The sequence below is a fragment of the Enhydra lutris genome, unplaced genomic scaffold, assembly GCF_002288905.1.
Source record: "Enhydra lutris kenyoni isolate GAN:26980312 unplaced genomic scaffold, ASM228890v2 scaffoldscaffold14, whole genome shotgun sequence".
NCBI classification, from domain to species: Eukaryota; Metazoa; Chordata; class Mammalia; order Carnivora; family Mustelidae; genus Enhydra; species Enhydra lutris.
Window position 1 is genome coordinate 19,714,171 of NW_019154098.1, and position 21,793 is coordinate 19,735,963.

General features: G+C 46.5%; 1 protein-coding gene across 1 annotated transcript in view; it reads left to right on the top strand.

Moving 5' to 3' along the window:
- Window positions 1–21,793, top strand: part of LOC111146652 (syntrophin beta 1) — a 227,023-nt gene that overhangs the window by 196,088 nt on the left and 9,142 nt on the right. The window contains exons 4-5 of the mRNA XM_022502291.1: window positions 3,188–3,327; window positions 21,397–21,593. Coding sequence (XP_022357999.1) covers window positions 3,188–3,327; window positions 21,397–21,593 — 337 coding nt within the window. The remainder of the gene's footprint in view (window positions 1–3,187; window positions 3,328–21,396; window positions 21,594–21,793) is intronic.

The window sequence follows — 21,793 nt, forward strand, 5'->3', positions numbered from 1 at the left end:
AACATTTTTCTCCTTGGAAAGTCGGTTGTCCTCATGGGCAGATTTCTAGCTTCGAGCATTCACACAGTATTAAAATGAAAGCTCTGCACACAGAAGCTGTGGAAAATGCTCACTGAGTATTCTCACAGCACAGGTAACAAATCCACGAAGCTCTCTTGAACAAACAACAAAAAATGTTTTAGGGCTTTAGAATTACTCATACTTATATATACTATTTGACATATGGTTGAGCTGGTGATTTCACCATTAGAAAGGTCTGCATTTTACTGTTGGCAAACTTAAAATTGTTTTGCAAACTTAAAATAGTTTCTGAAGAATGATACTTAGTTGTGTTCACATTTAAATGATCCCAAAGTTAATGGATCAGATCTGACTAGGTAAGAAAGATAGGCACTTTGGGAGGATCATTTGTATCTTTTTCAGTCCAATTTAATGAACTGGAAAAGAAATTTACTAAGTGTAACATAGAGACTGAAAAAAATTTATTCCAACCCCCCCCATACTATGCCTTGAGAACATAGCTTGGTTACCTTGTGAGGTCTAGTACATTGTTTGCTGTAACAATTCATTTTGATCTCTTTAAAGATGCTGTTGTTCTGTTGGAAAAAGCACTAGGCTAAAACTAGATTTTTAAAAAATTATGTATCAAATGCATAATGGGAGAAATTAATCAGGTAGTCATTCACATTCTAGTATAAATAACTTTACGGTGGTTTCTTCTTTCTAGAAAGGGAGGCTTTTTTAAAAAGATTTTATTTATTTGAGAGAGGGAATGAGAGAAAGCATAAGCAGGGGAGAGGAGCAGAGAGAGAGAGAGAGGCAGACTCGCCACTGAACAGGGAGCCCAACATGGGGCTTGATCCCAGGACCCCGGGGATCATGATCTGAGCTAAAGACAGGCACTTAACCGACTGAACCACTCAGGTGCCCCCGAAGGGGAGTTTTTATTTGAAATTGTTGGAAGGGATGCATGATCATTGTGTTATGGATTCTTCCTGGAAAAACTTTGGGATGGATGGGAAAAGCATGAGTAGAAATTATATAGCACCAAAGATATTCTTGGTTTTCCTTATTTTTTTTCCCAAGGAAAGTCTGTACTTTGACATGTTGTTGCCATATCCAAAGAATTCCTTTTGACAAGTTTAGATACCAGTGAGTGGGCTACAAGTTTCCCACCCTCTGGTTCACTGAGGGCCTTACCATCTGCCAGATGTTATGCTAAGCACACTATAGACTTTCTTTTTCTTTCTTTCTTTCTTTCTTTCAAAGTAGGCTTCTCACCCAACTGGGGGCTTGCACTTGCCACCTTGAGATTGAGTCACATGCTCTACTGACTGAGCTAGCCCCGCATCCCCGTGTACCGTCTCATTTAATCTCCCCTCTAGCATTATGAGGTATACGCTACTAAGAGGTATGCATATTCTGCATGTGATAAGCATTTTAGACGTTTTAACTCAAACTTCGCCACAATCCTCTCATATAGGTACTGTTATTTCCCCATTTTACATGTATAGAAATTGAGGTACAAAGAGATGAGCTGACTTGGCCGAGATCCCCAGCTAGTAAATTGGAAAGAGCTATGATTTATGTTCAGGCATTCCAGCTCCAGAAGCAACATTCTAAACCACTGTTGTGTATGATATTATCGTTATCGGTGAAGAAATAGGACAGAGAATAATAACTCTCCCAGAGTTACCCGGGCAATAAATAATGGAGCGGGGACCCAGATTCAGGCAGCCCATAAAAACCACGGAACCTTCCAGGCTCCCCCCTTCCGCCATCCTGCCCATCTTCTTGGCTTTGATCGTTCTGTCTTAAAGCCACTTCAGTACAGATGTCACTGTAGCACTTAAGAAAAGTAACGATAAGAATACAAAGGGAAGAAATTAGCTTTATCATTTAGGCAGCTTACTGCCTAGCTTAATTTTGAATAGATTTTGGACTGTGGTTTGTCATGAAAGGGTGGAATCTTCACCGAATTGCCAGCGTCAAAGACGACCTTGACCTCATCTGGTGCAGTGATTCTTAATCTTTAATGAGCCACCCGAAGGTCTTCCTAAAATGCAGATTTGATTCAATAGGTCTGCAATGGGCCTAAGACTCTGCATTTCTAGCAGGCTCCCATGTGAGGCTCATGCTTCTGCCGTAGATCTGAGCTTCGAGTCACAAGGTTAACACACTGAGTGTGTTCAGACTGAGCATAAAGACTTATCACAGGGCCCAGAGTTCATGTTGGAAAGAGGGAATTTTCATAGATGAAAAACATGTACAGAGTTTGGGATGATCAACACCGGGGGGGGATTGGCTCATAAGACCTGAGCTACCTGACTCCCAGGACAGGAAGGGGCCTTAAGGGTCACCTGCTCCAAACACCCAACTAGACATTTGAATCCTCTCCTATCCCTGCTGGCTCATTTCACCCCCAGAGTTAAGGAATTTTCTGTGCCAAGTGGAACTAAAAGAATTTTAAGATGGTGCCTGAGTTGCAGAAACAGTGTCAATGAAAGGCTGTGATGTCTCCTACCTCTCCAGACAGACAGACATTTGCCTCCATAATACGTTTTCGGAGGCTTTGGATATTTCTTCAAAAGCTTTCAAACCTGGGACGCCTGGGTGGCTCAGTTGGTTAAGCAGCTGCCTTCGGCTCAGGTCATGATCCCAGCGTCCTGGGATTGAGTCCCACATCGGGCTCCTTGCTCATCAGGGAGCCTGCTTCTCCCTCTGCCTCTGCCTGCCATTCTGTCTGCCTGTGCTTGCTCTCTCTCCCTCTCTCTCTCTGACAAATAAATAAAATCTTTAAAAAAAAAAAAAAACTTTCAAACCTTACCGTTTCCTAATAAAAACAATGCGCTCTACCAGAGAACCATCTGGGCACCCTTATTCCCCCAAGCATCTGCATCCCACTCTGAAATAATGATTTCAGTGCTGACTGGCAGGTGAGAAACAGGGACAGATGTTCGGCAGCTGGGCTCCTTCTTGCTGTACTGAGGATCCACGCCAGGGCCCTGGAGAAAACATCTTTTCCAGAATCAAGCATGGTTTCTTCTCTTTTGATTTCGTGACCTGAACCCAAGGCTCCTATGGTCGGGTCTTCTGATTGGAGTTGGGGGGCGGGGCAGGCAGCTTCTCCTTCCAGTCCCTCCTCCTTTCAGGCTGTGACTTGACAGCACCCTGCTTTCTGTTCCAGGTGCCCGGGGAGAGCGAGAAGCAGTGGAAGCCAGTCCTGGTCGTGCTGACCGAGAAGGACCTTTTAATCTATGACAGCATGCCGCGGAGGAAGGAAGCCTGGTTCAGCCCAGTTCACACATACCCTCTTCTTGCCACCAGGTAGCCTTGGCCTTGTGTTTGAGTCTGATGTCTTTTCCGTTTGAAACCCTTCTAGTCAATTACGAGTGTATCAGCATGTTACATTCCCGCTTCCTGTTGCGTCAGAACAGAGAGCTCCTCCAGAATGTAACCACACACTTCTACCCAGATAGGTGAATTACCCTTTATGGCCCTGCGTGGGGCCACACGGGGCCACAGAACAAAATGCTTGTCCATCGTGAAGGAACGGTGACATCTGGGAGATGGCCTGCGCCTTGTCACCTTCCCCGGGTCTCCACGCCAGTTCCTTTGAGATGAACTATGCCCTGTGTTCGCAATCTTGAGACTCAGGTAGAATGGTCAAGCAAGCGTCTTCAAACCTGGGGGCGTCTTCAAACGTGGGGCGCAGAGATTGTCATGCGGGAGTGTCCCGGGACTGGGCTTTCTATAGTTTACTCGGCACGAGATCCCACAGCTTCTGGTTGGTGGTGCTGCCACATCTGTCTGTTTTGTAAGACCTTCAGTGCCTATTTATTGTTCGTGTGACGTATAATCTTAACGCACCATGGGCTCACCCTCTTTTTGAAGGTCTGTATTCTGAGCACAAAAGCGCATCAGATCTGAGTCTTGGTCCAAGCAGTTGGCTGCTCCCAGACCTGGCTCCTGTTGCCAGCTCTTTCCGTATGTGCTTTAGGATAATGGGCATAGTTTTCATTACCCCTCTATCTCTCCTTCTTGACCTAGAAGGCAGGCATGCTAACGCGACGCTTACGGCCTCCCCGGCATTGGGCTTGGCGATACGGGGCCCTAAAATGTCTGTGGAATGAATTACTGAACAGTGTGGGACAGATTCTAGAAGGAGTTTGGTCCGACGGACAGAGAGCATAGCGGACGGAGGTTTGGGGGTGTCAGTCCCGAGCAAGAGAGAGAGACAGAAGCAAGGTGGGTTCTCTAGTTCTAAAGGGACTGAGTTGTGCCAGATGGGATATAGCCAAGGCTCGGGCGCAGGGAGCAGAATGAGACCCAGGGGCAGAACGTGAGGGGACAGGAGAGTAAAACAGCAATGGTGTGTGGAGCCGAAACTCCTTTCAAAGCGCTCTTACTTCCACTTACAGTGAATATGGAGACCAGCTAGGGTGACCTGAAGAAGGTGATTATTGGCCCCAGAGGTGAGTAGAGGAGGAGGCCTTCAAGGAGTCAGGGGTCAGGGGCCACACCTAGATCATTCAGATATTAATGAAATGAAATGAAGCAAAAGAGTAATTTAATTTTTGAGTATCCTAAGCCTGAAAATCTTTGGCAAGATAGCTATGAAAACACTACTGATGCTTACAATAAAATCACAACAATCAGAGTCTAGACATCCTAAAATGTTCCTGTGGAGCTTCGGGCTGTGTCTTGGTGTCCATTCAAATTCAGCCCAACCACCATCACTTTACATAGCCCTCGCCTACAGGCACTGATGTGCAGATTCTGAGACATTCTCCCAACTGGAACCAAAGAAAGATCAGACCTTAGTCACTGTCTTCCAGGTTCTAAGAAGAGAAATTGGCCTCATGCCTCCTAGACTGATTTTCAGGAACAGAAGTCTGAGAAAGGTAAAGTTTCTCTATAACTCTCAGGCAACTTGAAGATAAAACTTACCCTCAGGCATAGCTTTCTCCTCGTAGTTTCTAGGCATTCTGACATGGAGGCTGCCTTTTTATTCATGCAGGTGTGCATTCAGGATTTTAAAAATCCAGCGCCTCAGTCCACACTAGCCACATTTCAGGCACTCAGTAGTTGTGGCTGGTGGCTACTGTGTTGGACAACACTGATATTAGAACATATCCATGCCCACAGAAAGTTCTGTTGGACAGCACCACCCTGTAGCCTAAGTGACTACCTCCAAATTTGTCCTGATTCGGGCAAGTGACTGGACTGACTCGTTCCAGCGGCCGTGTGTCCAGAGCTCAGGCTGCCTGACGGGAGGTCGTCTTGCAGGGTCTTCTGGCCGTCCACACAGCAGACCATCAGTGTCTCCGGGGGGGAGGGGTGCACAGGTGCAACCAATGGCATCTGAGTAGGTTCGGCTGGGGCACCGAAAGTACCTGTGACAGGTTCAGGAGCCACGGGCATGCCAGGTCTGGGCTGTGAGCAAAGCACAGGAGTAGCCTGAAACCAGGAGCCTGCATCCACTGTGGAGATAAAAATGGAAACCATTTCAGTGCCACCTGGGCTTGTCTAGAACAAGAAGCATCATAAGAAATCGGCGCCTACCGTCTAAAAGCAAAGGAGATGCAGTGACGGTAATTGACCTCCCAGTTTACTATCTCTTTCCCACATCACCCCGCCTCACCGCTGAACTGCAGAATAAGACTGTGTTGTCCGCACGTGTGAGCCCTGTGGGCAGTAGGGAACTTAGGCTTATCGACATGCCCCTGACCTCCAGCTGTAGTCCGGGAGGCAGAGGGCATCCAAGGTGCTATGGCGGCCCTGGTGGTTCCTTCTTATTTCATCCCTTCAAGTTAGTGGCGGACTTGCCGCCTGCAGGAGCTGGAGTTTCCACCTTTGTTTTCCTCCCACCAGGAGAGTGCTTGCCCCTGGGCTGTTGGAGATGGGAGGTTGGGCTGAAGCTGTTCTCTTCTGGCAGAGAACTCACTGCCAGAGGTGGTAGAAGTCAAAGGGAAATTCTGGATCCTTCCATTACCACGTTACCACAGTACTTCCACTGGCTGCTTCCCAACCACATATTTAAGTCCATCGAGTGACTCATTTACTTGCCGTGTTCCGTGCGGTCGCACGGGGCAGTGTGTCTTGCACAGATGAGCATTTAGACACGTAGCCTGTCTAGTAGCGTGATTTGTCTTTGGGTGCATTTTTCTTCTCCTTTTTTTAAAGGTTTTATTTATTCATTTGACAGAAAGAGTGAGAGAGATTGGCAGAAGGAGATGCAGGCTCCCCACTGAGCAAGGAGCCCAATGTGGGGCTCAATCCCAGGACCCCTGGGGTCATGATCCGAGCCGAACAGACGCTTAACTGATTGAGCCACCCAGGCGCCCCTGAGTGCATTTTTCAAAAGAAGAGGACTCGTGACTTTTTAAAATTTCCTTTTAAAACCTTTTGTTAAAGTATGATTTATAGGGACACCTGGGTGGCTCAGAGGGTTAATTATCCAACTTTAGTTTCTGCTCAGGTCATGATCAAGGTCGTGGGAACAAGCCCTGCGTCCCGCCCCACATTGAGCCCCCATTAAGCCCCTTGTCAGGCTCCCAGCTCAGTGTAGCGTCTGCTGGAGATTATCTCCCTCTCCTTCCCCGTACAGGTGAACTCTCTCTCTCTAAAATAAAATCTTTTTTAAAAAAAAATATGATTTGTAGGGCACCTGGGTGATTCAGTCGTTAATCGTCTGCCTTTGCTCAGGTTCTGATTCCAGGGTCCTGGGATCAAGCCCCGCATCGGGCTTCCTGCTCAGTGGGGAGCCTGCTTCTCCCTCTCCCACTCCCTCTGCTTGTGTTCCTGCTCTCCCTGTGTCTCTGTCAAGTAAAGTCTTAAAAAAAAACTATGATTTGTAAATGGTAATGTACACAAATCTAAAATGTACACTTCAAGTAATTTTTATTTATGGATATAGAGCCACGTCTTCTAAAATTTTACTACGGGGCGTCTACTAATTAATCATGCTGAGTGACATTATCAAGGAGGCCGTGGTGAGACTACTTGCAAACAGGCCCAGGTGCTAACCAGCCAGCGGCTGACCTTCATAGAAGGAGCCTACATACAGGCCTGGTGCTTTACATGGATTCGATTCAATTTTGCAAAACATACCCAATTTAAGAATCACCTGGCTGTTTACTAAAGAGGCCGGTCCTGGGGACCCTGCCCTGGAGATCCTCGCTCAGTAGGCGAGGTTCAGGAGTAAGTGTTCTCTGAAAGCATCAAGCAAATGGCCGCATTTAACCCACCCTCCACCCCTAGCCCTCTAACGTGTAGGTTTTATTTCTGTTTCACAGATAAGTAAACTGATGAGCTAAGAGGATAAGTCATAAGCTAGTAAGAGATGGACCTAAGATTCAGAACGCACCTTTTTTTTTTTTCCTTAAAGATGTTATTTATTTGACACAGAGAGAGAGAGTGAGAGAAAGAGAGCAGGAGGGACAGAGGGAGAAACACGTTCCCCGCTGAACGTGGTCACGATCCCCTAGGGCCATGGGATCAGGAGCTGAGGGCAGACGCTTAACCCACTGAGCCACCCAGGCGCCCCAAACTGAGCAAACCTTTTTTGACCACTGTTCCCTGCAGCCTCCCAAAAGAGCACGTTCTTATTCCCTGGAGTTTTAGTGGCTCTTTGAAGTAGCTGAGGAGAGCTATGTAGATCTTTCCTTCACCCTCCTGACAACTGCATATACATGAGGTAGCTACCCAGATCACAGGACAGAGGGAGGACAGGGCTGTGGATGCCATCGGAGACCTGGAGTTTCTACCCTGGGCTGTGACCAGTTCTCAGCGTGGGCACGAGCACCACCTGGGAGCTTGTTAGAGGTGCAGATGTCCTGCCGCCCCAGCTCCGGCTCTAGACCAGTGGATTCAGGCACTGGAGGCGGGGCCCAGCCTCGATGCGCGTTGAGGCCCCCCAGGTGTTTCTGGCCCAGGCTCCATCTCGAGAGCCTCCGGTTGGAAGACCCTGAGCAGGAACGTGGATCTTCCTTCCCTGCGGTCCTGCAGAAGCACTGTCTCGCCCCACGTAGTGACGACCGCCAATGCATGCATTCAGCGGCTGTCCTGGATCCAGTGCTCACCGAGTCATCAGAAGTTCCTCAAATGTGCCGTTTGCTCGCCCTGCTTTTTCACTTAACATAATCCTGTAGGAATTTTCCACTGATATTTTGTACTCTGCCTTAGCTTTCTTTGACACCCTGCATCGTGTTCCATTGCACGGATGCTCCTGGGTACAGATTCTGGAAACTTCGAGCATGGCTCCAAATCCCAGCTGCGGAAACTTGGGCAAACTTTGTAATCTCTTACTGCCTCGTGTCCCTCATCTGTCACAGGCATAATATTTGTGCCTACCTTGGTAAGGTTGTTAGAAGGTTACATTAGATAACGTGAAGGCGTAAGGTAACTTGATGCGTGCTAAGTGCTAAATAAATTTAGTTATTATTACTCTTGTTTTTAAACCTTTTCTCTATTTGGGGGGTTTAACAGTACATTGGCCTCATTTGAAAAACAACTTCATCACACTAAAAACTTGGGAGCAACTGAAATGCACAGATGATCATGGGAGCACTTTGGAAGAAACCTTTCAAAGCCCATCCTAGCAGTCAATCAGCAAGCAAGCAAGCAAACAGAAAGCCTGAAAAAAACAGCTCCTTAAAAAGTAAAAACAGCACCTTAACTTGCTGGTGGGGAGGAGAGATCACAGTATTGGGTTTGACAGCCCGGGCTTCACATTCCAGGCTCGCCCGGTCAAGCCCCAGAGTTTACAGGCTGTGTGACGGTGAGCAAATCCTGTCGCCCCTCGGATCCTGGTTCCTCACCTGAAAACTAGGATCAGGATCTCTACTGCAGTGATCAGGAAAATGACAGAATTGATGACTGCATCCGTCAACTCGGGTTGACAGTCCCGGAGGCTAAGGAGGCAAGACCACAGCGCCAGCATGGTTGGTTTCCGGTGAGAGCTCTCTTCTCAGGTCGTAGGTGGCTGCCACCTTGCTGTGTGCTTCTGTGACTTCTTTGCCCTGGAGCTGGGCCACACCCTTACGACCTCATTTAACCTTCATGATCACCTTGCCGGCCCTATCTTTAAACATAGACGCACCGAGGGTTAGGGCCTCAACCTATGAGCCGACGGGGTGACAGTGGGAAAGGATTCAGTCCACAGCCATGACAGAAGAACCGCCTTATTTAGCATCACGGGGCACAGCAGTGATGGGCAACCTCCAGTCCCCTTCCCTCCCCCTTAGCAGGGCTGGGCAGCTTCGTTCAGAAGGTCAGACATGGTCTTTTCTCTTGCACAAGAACCGGCAGGGCCAGAGCCAGAAGTTCTTCGAAAATCAAGTTATTCCCTCAGACAGTTCATAGTTGATTTGTTTAGTTTGTTTGTTTGGGGTTTTTTGGTTTTTTTGGTAGTCCCAGGCACATCTAATTTATATTTTTCTGGAAGAGAGAAAATTTGATTGTGTTTCATAAGAGGGGCACTAGCCTTGCTCGCGACATGTTCTTGGTGTCAACACCTATGTGGAGAAGTTTCCAAGCCGTCACCTCTCCTGCCGGAAAACAGGGATGGCACCTGTGTGCCTCAGTAGCACAATTATTGGTAACAGTGTGCTTGGGAAGTCTTCAAACACTAATTTTAGCTGTTCTCATCCCTCAGTTTTTATGAGTCCTTGGGAAAACATTTTTTTGCTTAGCCAAAGCTTCTTTGATGTTGCTGAACATTTAAAAAAAAAAAAAGGTACTCTTGCCCATATGGAGGAAGTGTGGTTTTTTTTTTTGTCACCGTCGTCAGAATTGGCGAGTGAGCTAGGCCTACAGAGAATAAGGATTAAGGTCGCAGTGCTTCTGAAATGCTAGAGGAGATGCAACCCAGAAATTCTGCCACACCCGGTCCCGGTGGCTGACACAGAGCTTGCAAACGGTGGGGGGCGGGGGGGGATGCTGCTCTGTGCCCAGTTCTCCCACCTGGGGGCCCGGGAGAAGGCTGGGGGCGCTGGAGACCAGAATGGATGAATGTGCCCTTCCCTCCTTTGACTCTATGGGGAGCCAAAGACGCTGGCCTTTCACTTAACCATGCTGGGTTATCTTCGGTGCCTCAGGAACTAACCCGTTTCTGAGTGCTAAAAGTAGTTGCTGCCTCAGGCCAGCCTAGAAATTTCAGGAATGCTTTACACCAGGGGAAGTTGGGCCAGTTGTGTGGGTCAGACATTAAATTACAATCAGCTTGTGGTTTTCACGCTAAACCTGGGAGGCCTCTTCTGTTAGGGAGGGAAGGTGGGCAAGCGTAGGCCATGGGCACTCCCTAGGGTAGCATGAGTGGCCCGTGGGTCCACACACTGTCACACTGAGAAGTGCAGAGGCCGCCTTCACATCTGCCCATCCCGTTGGCCCCGGGATCCTAGGGTTCACACTAGCTACCGGCCTCCTGTCGTCCCTCCTATTAATCCAGCAGCTTCTTAGAGTTGGGTGAGAGAGGAGTGGGAGAGATAAGTAGAGAGATGAGTAGGGAGACTGGAACTCCTCACCCCCGCTGCTCAAGAAAGCCAGCTCTGAATGATGCTTGTAACAACACAGCAGGCCTATTGATGGCTTCTTCCTTGGAGCAGGAATGTCCAGTTCAATTTAAGAAATGTTTAAGATGGGACGCCTGGGTGGCTCAGTTGGTTAAGCAGCTGCCTTCAGCTCAGGTCATGATCCCAGCGTCCTGAGATCGAGTCCCGCATCGGGCTCCTTGTTCTGTGGGGAGCCTGCTTCTCCCTCTGCCTCTGCCTGCCATTCTGTCTGCCTGTGCTTGCTCGCTCTCTCTCTCTCTCTCTCTGACAAATAAATAAATAAAATCTTTAAAAAAAAAAAAAAGAAAAGAAATGTTTAAGAGTCTCCTGTGAGGGGCCAGCATTGTACCAAGTGCCGATGGTAGGGGGATTTAAAAGAGTGCTGAATATGAGAGCTAAAAGCCAAGAGTTATAAAAGCTCATTGTTCAGGTTATCCACTCATGGTTTCATTTTCCCAGTAAAAGAGAACAGATTTTAATTGTCATTCTCTTCCATGGAGTTCTTGAAGGTCTTTTTATAATACATATTCAGTACTCATGGTGATGTATGTTGAGGTAATTAAAACATGGATGGGATAAGGGAATATGGAAGAGATAACCAGAAAACTCAAAGAATATATTTAAAAATTAAAGTTCTAAGATCGCAGGATACCTGGGTGGCTCCATTGGTTAAGCATCTGCTTTCAGCTCAGGTCATGGTCCCAGGGTTCTGGGATCCAGTCCTGCATCAGGCTCCTTGCTCAGCAGGAAGTTTTGCTTCTCCCTCTCCCTCTGTCTGTTGCTCCCCCTGCTTCTTCCTCTCCTTCCACCTGCTGCTCCCCCCGCCAAAAAAGTTCTAAGATCGCTAAATGATAAAAAGACTATTAACTTAAAATGATAGAAAGACCCTGGACGGTCACGATGTGAGATTATCCATCAGATGGTAACCCTTGTTCATCTCTAGACATAGCAAGTGTGTGGGTGTGGAGGTGAATTAAATCTGTGGGTGACCTGAAGAGCTCATTATTGTCTCTCACTGTAATTTCCTTTCTGCATATAGTTGACAAGCTGGAGTGTGGCCCCTCTTCCTGGTATAGTGGGCTTGTTAGTGCCTCTCCCCTCACCTGTCTAGACACGCTGTTGACTGCTGGGTCCCACTGGAGTGGCCAACGGATGGAAGTATTCAAGAGCACCTGAACCATTTACGAGATCGGACCAGTTGTTTTCCTTTCTTTCTTTCTTTCTTTCTTTCTTTCTTTCTTTTTTTTTTTGTGTGTGTGTGTGTGTGTGTGGCTTGCATTGTGACATCTGCTGGGAGATGCTAATTACGGCAATTAAGTAAAATGAGAATGTAATATTGCTTAGCAACCCAGTTACCTAATATGTAATTTCACTAATTTGGCGGAATCTGTGTGCTGCAACTGTTTTTGTTTTAATTAAGGATATTAATAATAATGTTTTTGTATGGAACATTTTATGCAACATTCTCTGACACCCATCCAGAATTAAATTAGTGCATGAGCATCCTTTGTGAGACAGGTTTTTTTTGTTTCTGCTTTTCTCAAAACAAGTCAGGCAGGGGGATATATCTGAAGACGCAGAAACCATGTGCAGTCTAGTACCTCCGTTATTGGTAGAGATGCATTTTGCCTGGCCTCCTGTGGCAATGAGGGGATTTCCTACTGCCAAGTTCCCCCAAGTCTCAGACAAGGAATTTCACCAGTGAATGGGCTTATCCCACAGCCACACTGAGCCTTGTAGAATCTTCCTTGTGAGCCACTTTGGGCCATTGCAGTAATTTAGAAACATTTCACCCCTTTTTTTTTTTAATGTGGGTGAGGGACCCATTTATATTTAAATGTAGGTAGCTTGGATCTGTGCTGACCGTGAATGTGAAATCTTAAGGACTCGTTTGTTTTTGTTTTGACAAAATGGTCACCTTCTACTCCAAGACCAAAAAAAAGAAGAAAAGAAGGTAACTCTGACTCCCTAAACAACCAAGTCACTACTGAAAACACTAGTTGCTAAAGGTAGATTGGAAGGAAGGAATAGGAAATGGATGTTGGGCTAATCCCATAGAACATCGCATCCCAGTTACCTTTCTAGGTCACTTTTGCTAGGATTGAATTAATCTGGAAATGAGCATTTCATGGATCTAAATCCAAGTTCTTTGGATCCAGCCTTAGCTACTGTTTCGTGTGGATGGAAGACCCAGGGTGGGAGAGAAGTCACGGTATCTCATGGCAGTCCTTAATCACAGACTTCTTGGAAAAGAGCCCTCCTTGTATTCTGGCTACTCATTTCGCAAGTATTTACTGAGTGCTTGCCATGGACCTAGAATTGTTCTGGGTTGTACACATACGGCATGGAACAATCCAATAAAAATTGCTTCCCTGATCAAGCTAATGGTAACAGTTGCTTCGCGTGTATATTCTGTTCCAGGTGCTGTTCCATGCAGTATTCACATAACTCATTTCATCCTTAGCAGCAACACAATGAGGTAGGCATACAGCTATCCCCAGTTTGCATTCGAGGAATCCAAGGCATGGAGGGTGTAGGTAACTTGCCAAGGTCACCCGGTTGGCAGAGAGCCGGGTTGGGCTCTCTGACTCTGCTCTGTCCCCTCACATCCAAGTCTTCATTCTCCTGCCCCACTCATGTTATATGGGCCTTTCAGTGGTTCAGGAACTCATATACCCAGATAATAGGAAATGTAGAGTCTTGCTGGAGTCTGCGGCTTTGGTTCCAACCATGGGAACGTGTGTTTGAATTCTATAACCAGGGAACAAAGCATGTCCTTGGGCTTCTCACGCAGGTTCTGATAAAACTTAGATACTGGGTGTGAATTACAGCTTGAAAGCCTGTCCCAGGCTGCCTGCCCGTGTCTTCTTCCAACTGAGTAAGAAAGTTATCTTCTCTGGGGAGAGAGCATTGCTGTTGCTTAGTCCCTGCCACAGATAAGAGACAGATGGTCGTATTTTTAAACTACACAAATAGCTTAAAATGTAAAATAATTGAAACATAAATAATAGCTATTTCAGAGTCTCCCCTGAGACTGCAGATCAGAAAAAATCTTTGGGAAGAATCTGGAGAGGAACGTCAAAAGGCTGTTCCCGGCAGAATGGGACAGATTCTGGCGGACGCGTTCTCTCCCGACGCCCTGCCTTTCTAAATGGGCACCTGATGACTTGAAAAAATCTTAATGTCCGGCTGACATTCACCTGCTATTTAGTGTCCAGAATCCAGCTGCAGTGATGTGTTCCCCAGTATGGCCTGCAAACGAAGACCCCACGAGGGGGGCCTTTTCGCTGCCCCACGTTTCGTAGCATTTCAGAATAGGTCAGGGGCGGGTGTGTGTGTGTGTGTGTGTGTGTGTGTGTGTGTGTGTGTGTGCACTTTCCTTTCCAAAACTGAACTCACATTTTTATTTTTTATTTTTAAGATTTTATTTATTTGAGAGAGAAAGAACACACATGAGTTGGGGGAGAGGCAGACTTCCCCACTAAGTAGGGAGCCCGAGGTGGGCCTCGATTCCAGGACCCTGGGATCATGACCTGGGCTGAAGGCAGAGGCTTAACTGACTGAGCCACGCAGGCTCCCCTGAACTCATCACATATTTAAAACGTTTTTGAAAACTTGTATTCATGGGGTTTTTCAGCCAACAGAATCAGGGAGAGATGCTGTAAGTCTACTTACTAAAGGCTACTTTAAAGGAATCCATTACTGAATTTGGCCTGGGAATGAGGTCTGAGAATCTACTTTATTCCGTGCTCTGAAAATCAGGATATCATTTTCACTTTTCCAGTCTTGGAATCTCTGACTTGTTCTCCTTGAGTTCCTAAAGATCACGGCCCTGCCCCCGGCCTGAGTTTCCCTTCTGCAGCGTGTAAGCCCTTCGGGTTCCTTGGTGTGTAAGCCTCCCAGCAAGGACTCGAGTTCATCGGAAGCAGCAGGCAGCTCTCTTCCAAGTGCCACTCCCTTCTCAGCTTCTGTGTCACTTCACTCAGGCTCCCATCTCAAAAGCATTCTTTTCATTAAAGCAGCAAAGCAAGGATTTTCAAGTCCTATCTTCCCTCAGGCATCTGTCAATATCACTGTTCGCCTGGAGATGCCAGCCGCGTCTTCCTTATCGTCGCACACCACCGACATCTAAACAGAGCGACTCATGTCATCCTTGCCATCGTCAGGAAACCTTCCCTTGCGTGGAGCCTCCATCTCCCCTCTGCATGACTGTTTCTTTTGAATAACGGTTTGACTCCCAGTGAAAACAGCCTGTCCTTCGCAGTGGACTGGTGCTTGTAGGTCCTGCTGTTAGTTCATTTGGAACCCAGGTATTGGGTTCTTAAGATCTTAAGGAACTTGGGCAATATGGCTTCAGCCTCTGTTGAGTGGAGGTGCCTGTGAGTCCTGAGTGGTGATGCTCAGGGAGCATTGGACAATACAGTATCAAGTGTTGTACAGCTGATTATTATTTAGTTGGTTGGAGTTGGATGCCAATACAAATTCATCTAGCAAAAGATTTCACGGAACATTTATAAATGTCATCAGGCCACTGTTTTCCTCTGTATCTTCATTGTAGCTGCCACTCCTACTCCTGTGGCATCCCACATAACTAAAAAGAGGGAAGAGAAAGGATCTTGGTCTTACCTTGTCAGGTGGCCTTGTCTCTTTTCTGTATTTCCATGATTTATAAAACCTCTCTGTTCGGACTTCTCAAGATAGCATAGCAGTACATGTCCACATCTCTGTGGCTTGTCTCTGGCTTACTACTGTTGACAGTCAGAAGCAATTAGTTGGGGATGATATAAAGAGCAAAGAACTATACTTCCAACATCTTGATAGGAATGAAATGACAAATATGTTGACAAATATAGGGTTCCTCTTTGTCCTTGTGCCAGAATCCACTGCTCTCCATTGCTGTGATGGGACGGCTTTTACTCCAGGCTCAGGTTCACCCTCCGGAGAAAGACCTCCATAGTAATCAGGTTGCCCCACTGAAGAGGAATAATTCTCCACCCAGCCACCTGACCCTGGTTCATCTCTTGCACTTGGTATCTGCCAGAGGCTATTACCGACTTTCTTCCATGTTCTAGGAGTGGGCCTCCCAAGAATGGGGACAGAACCTGGAGTGAAGAGTCTGTGGGAGTTAGAGGAAAGAGGGCACTTCTCCTCTTGAACTTGGACTCATCTTTTCTACTCACACCATGGCTAGCTACACAGAGTAGGTGCTTTTATTGTTGGCTAGGATGCCATAACAAAATACTATAAAGCAGGTGGCACACACAACAGAAATTTATTTTCTCACAATTCTGGAGACTTGAAGTCCAAGATCAAGGTGCTATCGGGGTTGGTTTCTGGTGAGCGTTTCCTTCCTGTCTTACAGACAGCTGCCTTCTTGCTCTGTCCTCACCTGGCCTTCCCACTGTGTACGTATGGAGGGAGAGAGATCTCTGGCATCTTCTTTTTTCTCGTAAGGCCACCCTCCTACTGGCTGAGTCCCCGCCCCATCCTTGTGCCTTCACTTAACCTTTATTAGCTCATTATAGGCCCTATTTCCAAATACAGTCAACACTGGGGGTCAGGGCTTCAACCTATGAGTTTTAGGGGGACAGAGTTCAGTCCATAGCAGTGTCCCATAAATGCGGGTAGGATATATCAGTGGGTGAACAGTAAAATCTTTATTGATTGAATGAATGAATGACTTTGGGACTTTTTTGGTGGTCATTTGAACAGAAAAGACTTGAACAGAGCAGGAAGCTCCTCTGAGACCCCTCGAAGCACCCCCAAATCCAAAAGTGTCCTGTAACTTCAACTGGCAGGTCTCAGCATCTCTTCTATCTCACTTGCTGGAGGCCAGTTGGTTAGTGTAAGGGATTAATGAGGAGTAGGTTTCATCCCACGTGGCTCAGTTAGCTTCACGTTGAGAAAGGCAGTTCCACTGCAGGTGTTAAGTCTGAAGAGCTAGACGAGGATCATTTAGATCCACCCCAACATAAGCACGTGCAGGAGGACATGGAAGAGCTCATCTGGTGTTCCAACTCCAACTTGACACCAGTGTTAAACAAACGACAGTCAAGACACGTATGACGCTCGGTGCCGGAATGTATGTATTTTTCGGCGGAGTGGAAATTTTCAATGGAAAGGAAAGTTTTATAGAAGAAATGAAATCACCCAGTAAATCACTCAACGTTTTCATGGATTTATTTCCAAGTTTTTCTTGTACATAGTCGAATTGCATACCCAGAGATTTTCCATAGATCTATATACATTTCCCCACACTGGCCATATGTGTTTATAAAATAATTTTCAAGGTCTGTGTAATACTCCACACAGAGGAGTGTGCCCATACGCATTGTGTGGATGTTGGGTGTAGTTCACCTGATATTTTTTGAAGATTTAGTTATTTATTTGAGGGGGGAGTAGGGAGGGGCAGAGGGAGAAGGAGAGAGAAGCCCAGGCTGACTCCGTGCTGCGTGTAGAGCCCCACACAAGGCTCGATCCCAGGACCTTGAGATCCAGACCTGAGTTGAAATCGAGAGTCTGATGCTTATCCAAGTGCGCCACCCAGGTGCGCCTGTAGATCACTCGATTTTAATCTGGAAAAGTATCTTTTTGTTACCAATATGCACATTAGGTAGCAGAAAAGGCAATTTGCTTTCTCTGATTGTTTACAGACAGCCCTGCACACTTCATTAACTGGTGCTGGTGTGTTCAAAGGAACGCGTTATTCAGCATGTCTGTTCTTCAGATACCAAATCAACTTGTTCTTTAACGGAGAGACTAGATAATCCATGCTTGATTAGTGGAAAAATCCATTTCTCCTCTTCTCTTTTCTTTTCAATGAATGAAATTTGGTGATGAGACGAATACTACGGCAGCAGTCCTCCTTCCGACGGCTCTTTCCTCATCATTGCTGCCTGTTATATCCCGAGTTTCCCCATCAAGGACTCCCTCTGCCCTGTACCCATCAGCTGGATACAGGCCTTTCTCATCCCTTGTTTCACTGGGTTAATAATTTCATTCCCTATACCCAGATCTGCCAACAGCAAATTTTCCAATAAATCGCATTTTTCCATTTATTGGCTTCAATTTTATAGTCTGCCTAGAGGAAAATAATATTGGTAGGAAATTCACAAACAAGTGACATTCTCCATGAGGACGGTGTATCTTCTTCTCCCTTCGCTTGTGCCTCTGTGTTACATTTCTCCTGGCCCTGGGTTGTGGCAGAGCTGACGTCCCCTCGGTGGAAATTTAGAGATGGAAAGCAAGAACATGCCAGGCTAGAGAAGGCATAAGGGAACTATTGTTTACGGAATGCTTCTTATGATCACTAAACATTGAATGAAGGGCTTTATGTATTTTATGATATTGAATCCCAAGCGTGGGAGGCAGGAATTGCATTTTTAAAAATAAGGAATCTGAAGGTGGAGGCACGAAGGGTAGGGAAGGGGTTATGGGAGTGATACTTAGTACAAACTGTATGCTAGGTCTGTGCCGAGCGTGGACAGTTTACAGTATTATTGTTAATACTGTTATTTCATAGATTTCACAGATTATTTCAGTTATTTAAGTAATCTGTACACCCCACGAGGGGCTCGATCTCACCACCCTGAGGTCAAGAGCTGCATGCTCTTCTGACTGAGCCAGCAGGCGCCCCCAACCGATACAGATTTTAAGATTTTAAAAAGGAAGAACTAGGTGTATTTCCTGAAGCAACTAAAACGTAAACACCATTGAGTATAAAAGCACTTCTGAGCAACTCAGAAAACACTGTAAACTCTCAGTTTTTTATACCTGTTTTTAATGATTTCTTACCCAGCCCTCAGTCCCTTTAAAACCTATGGCAGGCTTTATGGGGCGCCTGGGTGGCTCAGTGGGTTAAGCTGCTGCCTTCGGCTCAGGTCATGATCTCAGGGTCCTGGGATCAAGTCCCGCATAGGGCTCTCTGCTCAGCAGGGAGCCTGCTTCCCTCTCTCTCTCTCTCTCTCTCTCTGCCTGCCTCTCTGTCTACTTGTGATCTCTCTCTGTCAAATAAATAAATAAAATCTTAAAAAAAAAAAAAAAAACCTATGGCAGGCTTTTGAGAAATGCTTTTACTTTTCCTTTAGTCTCTCCTAGATTTTGGAAACCATGTCAGCACACCGTCCCAGATTCTTCTCTCAATGAGATTCGTGGACCTTCTCTTTTATTATTATTTTGTATTGAGGTGTAATTGATAAAATTTAAAATCCACAATATAATCATTTCATATACATATATATTGTGAAATGATTACCACAATCAAGTTAATTAATACACCCAGCACCCCACCTAGTTACTTTTGGGGCATGTGTGTGTGGGGAGATGCTTAAGATCTACTCTCTTAGCAAATTTCAAGTATATGATACAGTATTATCATTAAGTACAGTCCTCATGCTGTACATTAGATCCTCGGGACTTACTCATCTTATAACTAAAAGTTTGTACCCTTTGACCAACATCTCCCTCATTTCTCCCACCTTCTAGTGGCTGGCAGCCATCATTCTGCTCGATTTCTATGAGCTGGGCCTTTCTCAGATTCCACATTTGAATGGTCACACCCAATATTGTCTTTCTCTGTCTGCCTTATTTTGCTTAGCCATAATGCCCTCCAGGCTCATCCATCCTGTTGCAAATAGCAGGATTTCCTTCCTTTTTAAGGCTGAATACTACATATCGTGTGTGCGTGTGAGCATGCCCCGTTTACCCATTTACCCATCAATGGTCATGTAGGTTGTTTCTGTATCTTTTCTGTATCTTGGATCTTGTGAATAGTACTGCAGAGAACATGGTGTTGTAGATATGTCTTTGAGGTACTGATTTTGCCTCCCTCCTTCAGACGTAGTCCCAGAGGTGGCGTTGGTGGATCTGGTAGTTCTACACTTGATCTTAGCCAAAAGGTCGAGAAGCGATGGATCTGGTAGTTCTAATCCTAATTTTGTTTTTGCAGAACCTCCATACTGTTTTCCAATCTGGTTGCACCAATTTCCGTGCCCACCAGCAGTGTGCAGGGGTTCCCTTTTCTCCCTATTCTTGGCCCACATTCGTTGTCTCTTGGATACTTCTCTATCCTCAATGAATTTTGCAACCAGAAAGCTTTTCAACGAACCTTTTTCTTCAGGTCAGCATTGCCAAACAACCCTCCCACCAATTTGTGGACAAAAGAAAGCTCCTCGGAGTTATACAACAAGCTCGTTGCTAGAAACTCAACAGCATGCGATGTTTTATTTCACCAATATATTTGCTTTACAATATTTAAGTTTACGAGAGAAAATAAGCTTTTGGATTTTCTTTGTGCAGTTCTTAATCTGGAGAGAATAAGCCCTTTGCCTAAGAAAGTACTTCTCCCGTGCACCAAGTGAATAGACACCTGGAATTCCTCTAACAAATCGTCGTGTTTCTTTCTGTATTAAAAGATAAGGCTGGAAATGCAAATATCCTGGGGAGAGGTAACATTTACTAAATTATACTCGTGCTAGCCTGCAAATTATTGATAGCGGCATTTCTCTCCAAAGGAGGTTGAGGTATCAAGGAGCAGGAGAGAGCAAGAGAGACCCAGGGGGTTAAAGGGGACACGTGAGAAGTAGAAGCCAGTGGCTGCTCAGAAGAGGTGGCACTCGGAATCTGAGAGTCCTCTTTTCTTCCGTCTGGCCTCTTGGAAAATATCTACTGCAGGAGTCACATTTTATGCTGGGCGTGGTTTTTTTTTTTTTTTTTTTAAAGATTTTATTTATTTATTGGACAGACAGAGATCACAAGTAGGCAGAGAGGCAGGCAGAGAGAGACGGAGAAGCAGGCTCCCTGCTGAGCAGAGAGCCCGATGCGGGACTCGATCCCAGGACCCTGGGATCATGACCCGAGCCGAAGGCAGGGGCTTTACCCCACTGAGCCACCCAGGCGCCCTGGGCGTGTGTTTTAAAGCCAGCGTGAACATCACGCAGTAAAGATCACCCTCGGAATCCCCTGAAATCTCCCATAAAGTACGTTCTCTTCCTATTCTTTTTTTTTTTTTAAATAAAGATTTATTTATTTATTTATTTATTTATTTGACAGAGATTACAAGTAGGCAGAGAGTCAGGCGGGGAGGAGGGAAGCAGGCTCCCTGCTGAGCAGAGAGCCCGATGCGGGACTTGATCCCAGGACCCTGGGATCATGACCTGAGCCGAAGGCAGAGGCTTTAACCCACTGAGCCACCCAGATGCCCCAGTTCTCTTCCTTTTCTCAGGAAGCCCAGTATCACCAGCTCTTCCTGGGCACAGGATCGCTTAGCACAAGGGCACAGATCGCTGCCTCTTACGCTGAGTCTTCTGTGGTTTGCTTGCACTTGGACACTGTGCGCCCAATGGACACGTCCCCAGAGGGACGTTGGGCGCAGCCAGATCCTGCAAACCACAAGGAACACAGGGGAAGACAATTTGATGCAGGAAACAGTGTCACGCTCGCCCTGGGACATACACATGCCCAGGAATGGAACGGAGAGGAAGGAACTGACACGTTCTTCCAATTGTTCTCTTTTGCACTTTTCTTAATTCTCTTTTTGGCAGAGCAAGCGTAGTTGAATTTGTCTCATTAAAAGCATGTCATTCAACAACTCTGCACGTGTCACCAGACGCAGGCCCCTGGGCACCTTTAAGTCCCACTCTAGCTCTGGGGCAAGCTGGCTCAGCAGAGGCAGAAAAACCACGAGGAACACTAGCACGAGAGCAGACCCTCTGGGTCTAGGGCGGAAAACCGAGAGCAAATCACCAATCTGGGAGCTTTTTACCAGGTGACAAGTCAGGGGAACACAGTGGTTTCCGGTTTGATGATTTTCTCTCTCTCTCTCTCTCTGTTTCTCTCTCAACAGGCTGGTCCATTCAGGTCCGGGCAAAGGCTCGCCCCAGGCTGGTGTGGATCTGTCCTTCGCGACGCGAACGGGCACCAGGCAGGGGATTGAAACGCACCTGTTCAGGGCCGAGACCAGCAGGGACCTCTCCCACTGGACGAGGACCATCGTGCAGGGCTGCCACAACTCGGCAGAACTGGTCACTGAGGTCACCACAGGTGAGCCCCACCGGCTCCCAGGGCACCAGCGCGCCCCGTCCTCCACCCCTCCTCAGTGTAGTTCCAGGCTTGGCCTTCTGGGCTGTTTGGAATTCCAGAAGTGACCTTAAATGCTTCCAGATTAGGGCATTGTGTGCCCTATTCAAATGGCAGTCTTTTCCCATCTCCATTCAAAAAAGAGTTGGTCACCTAGAGAGTCA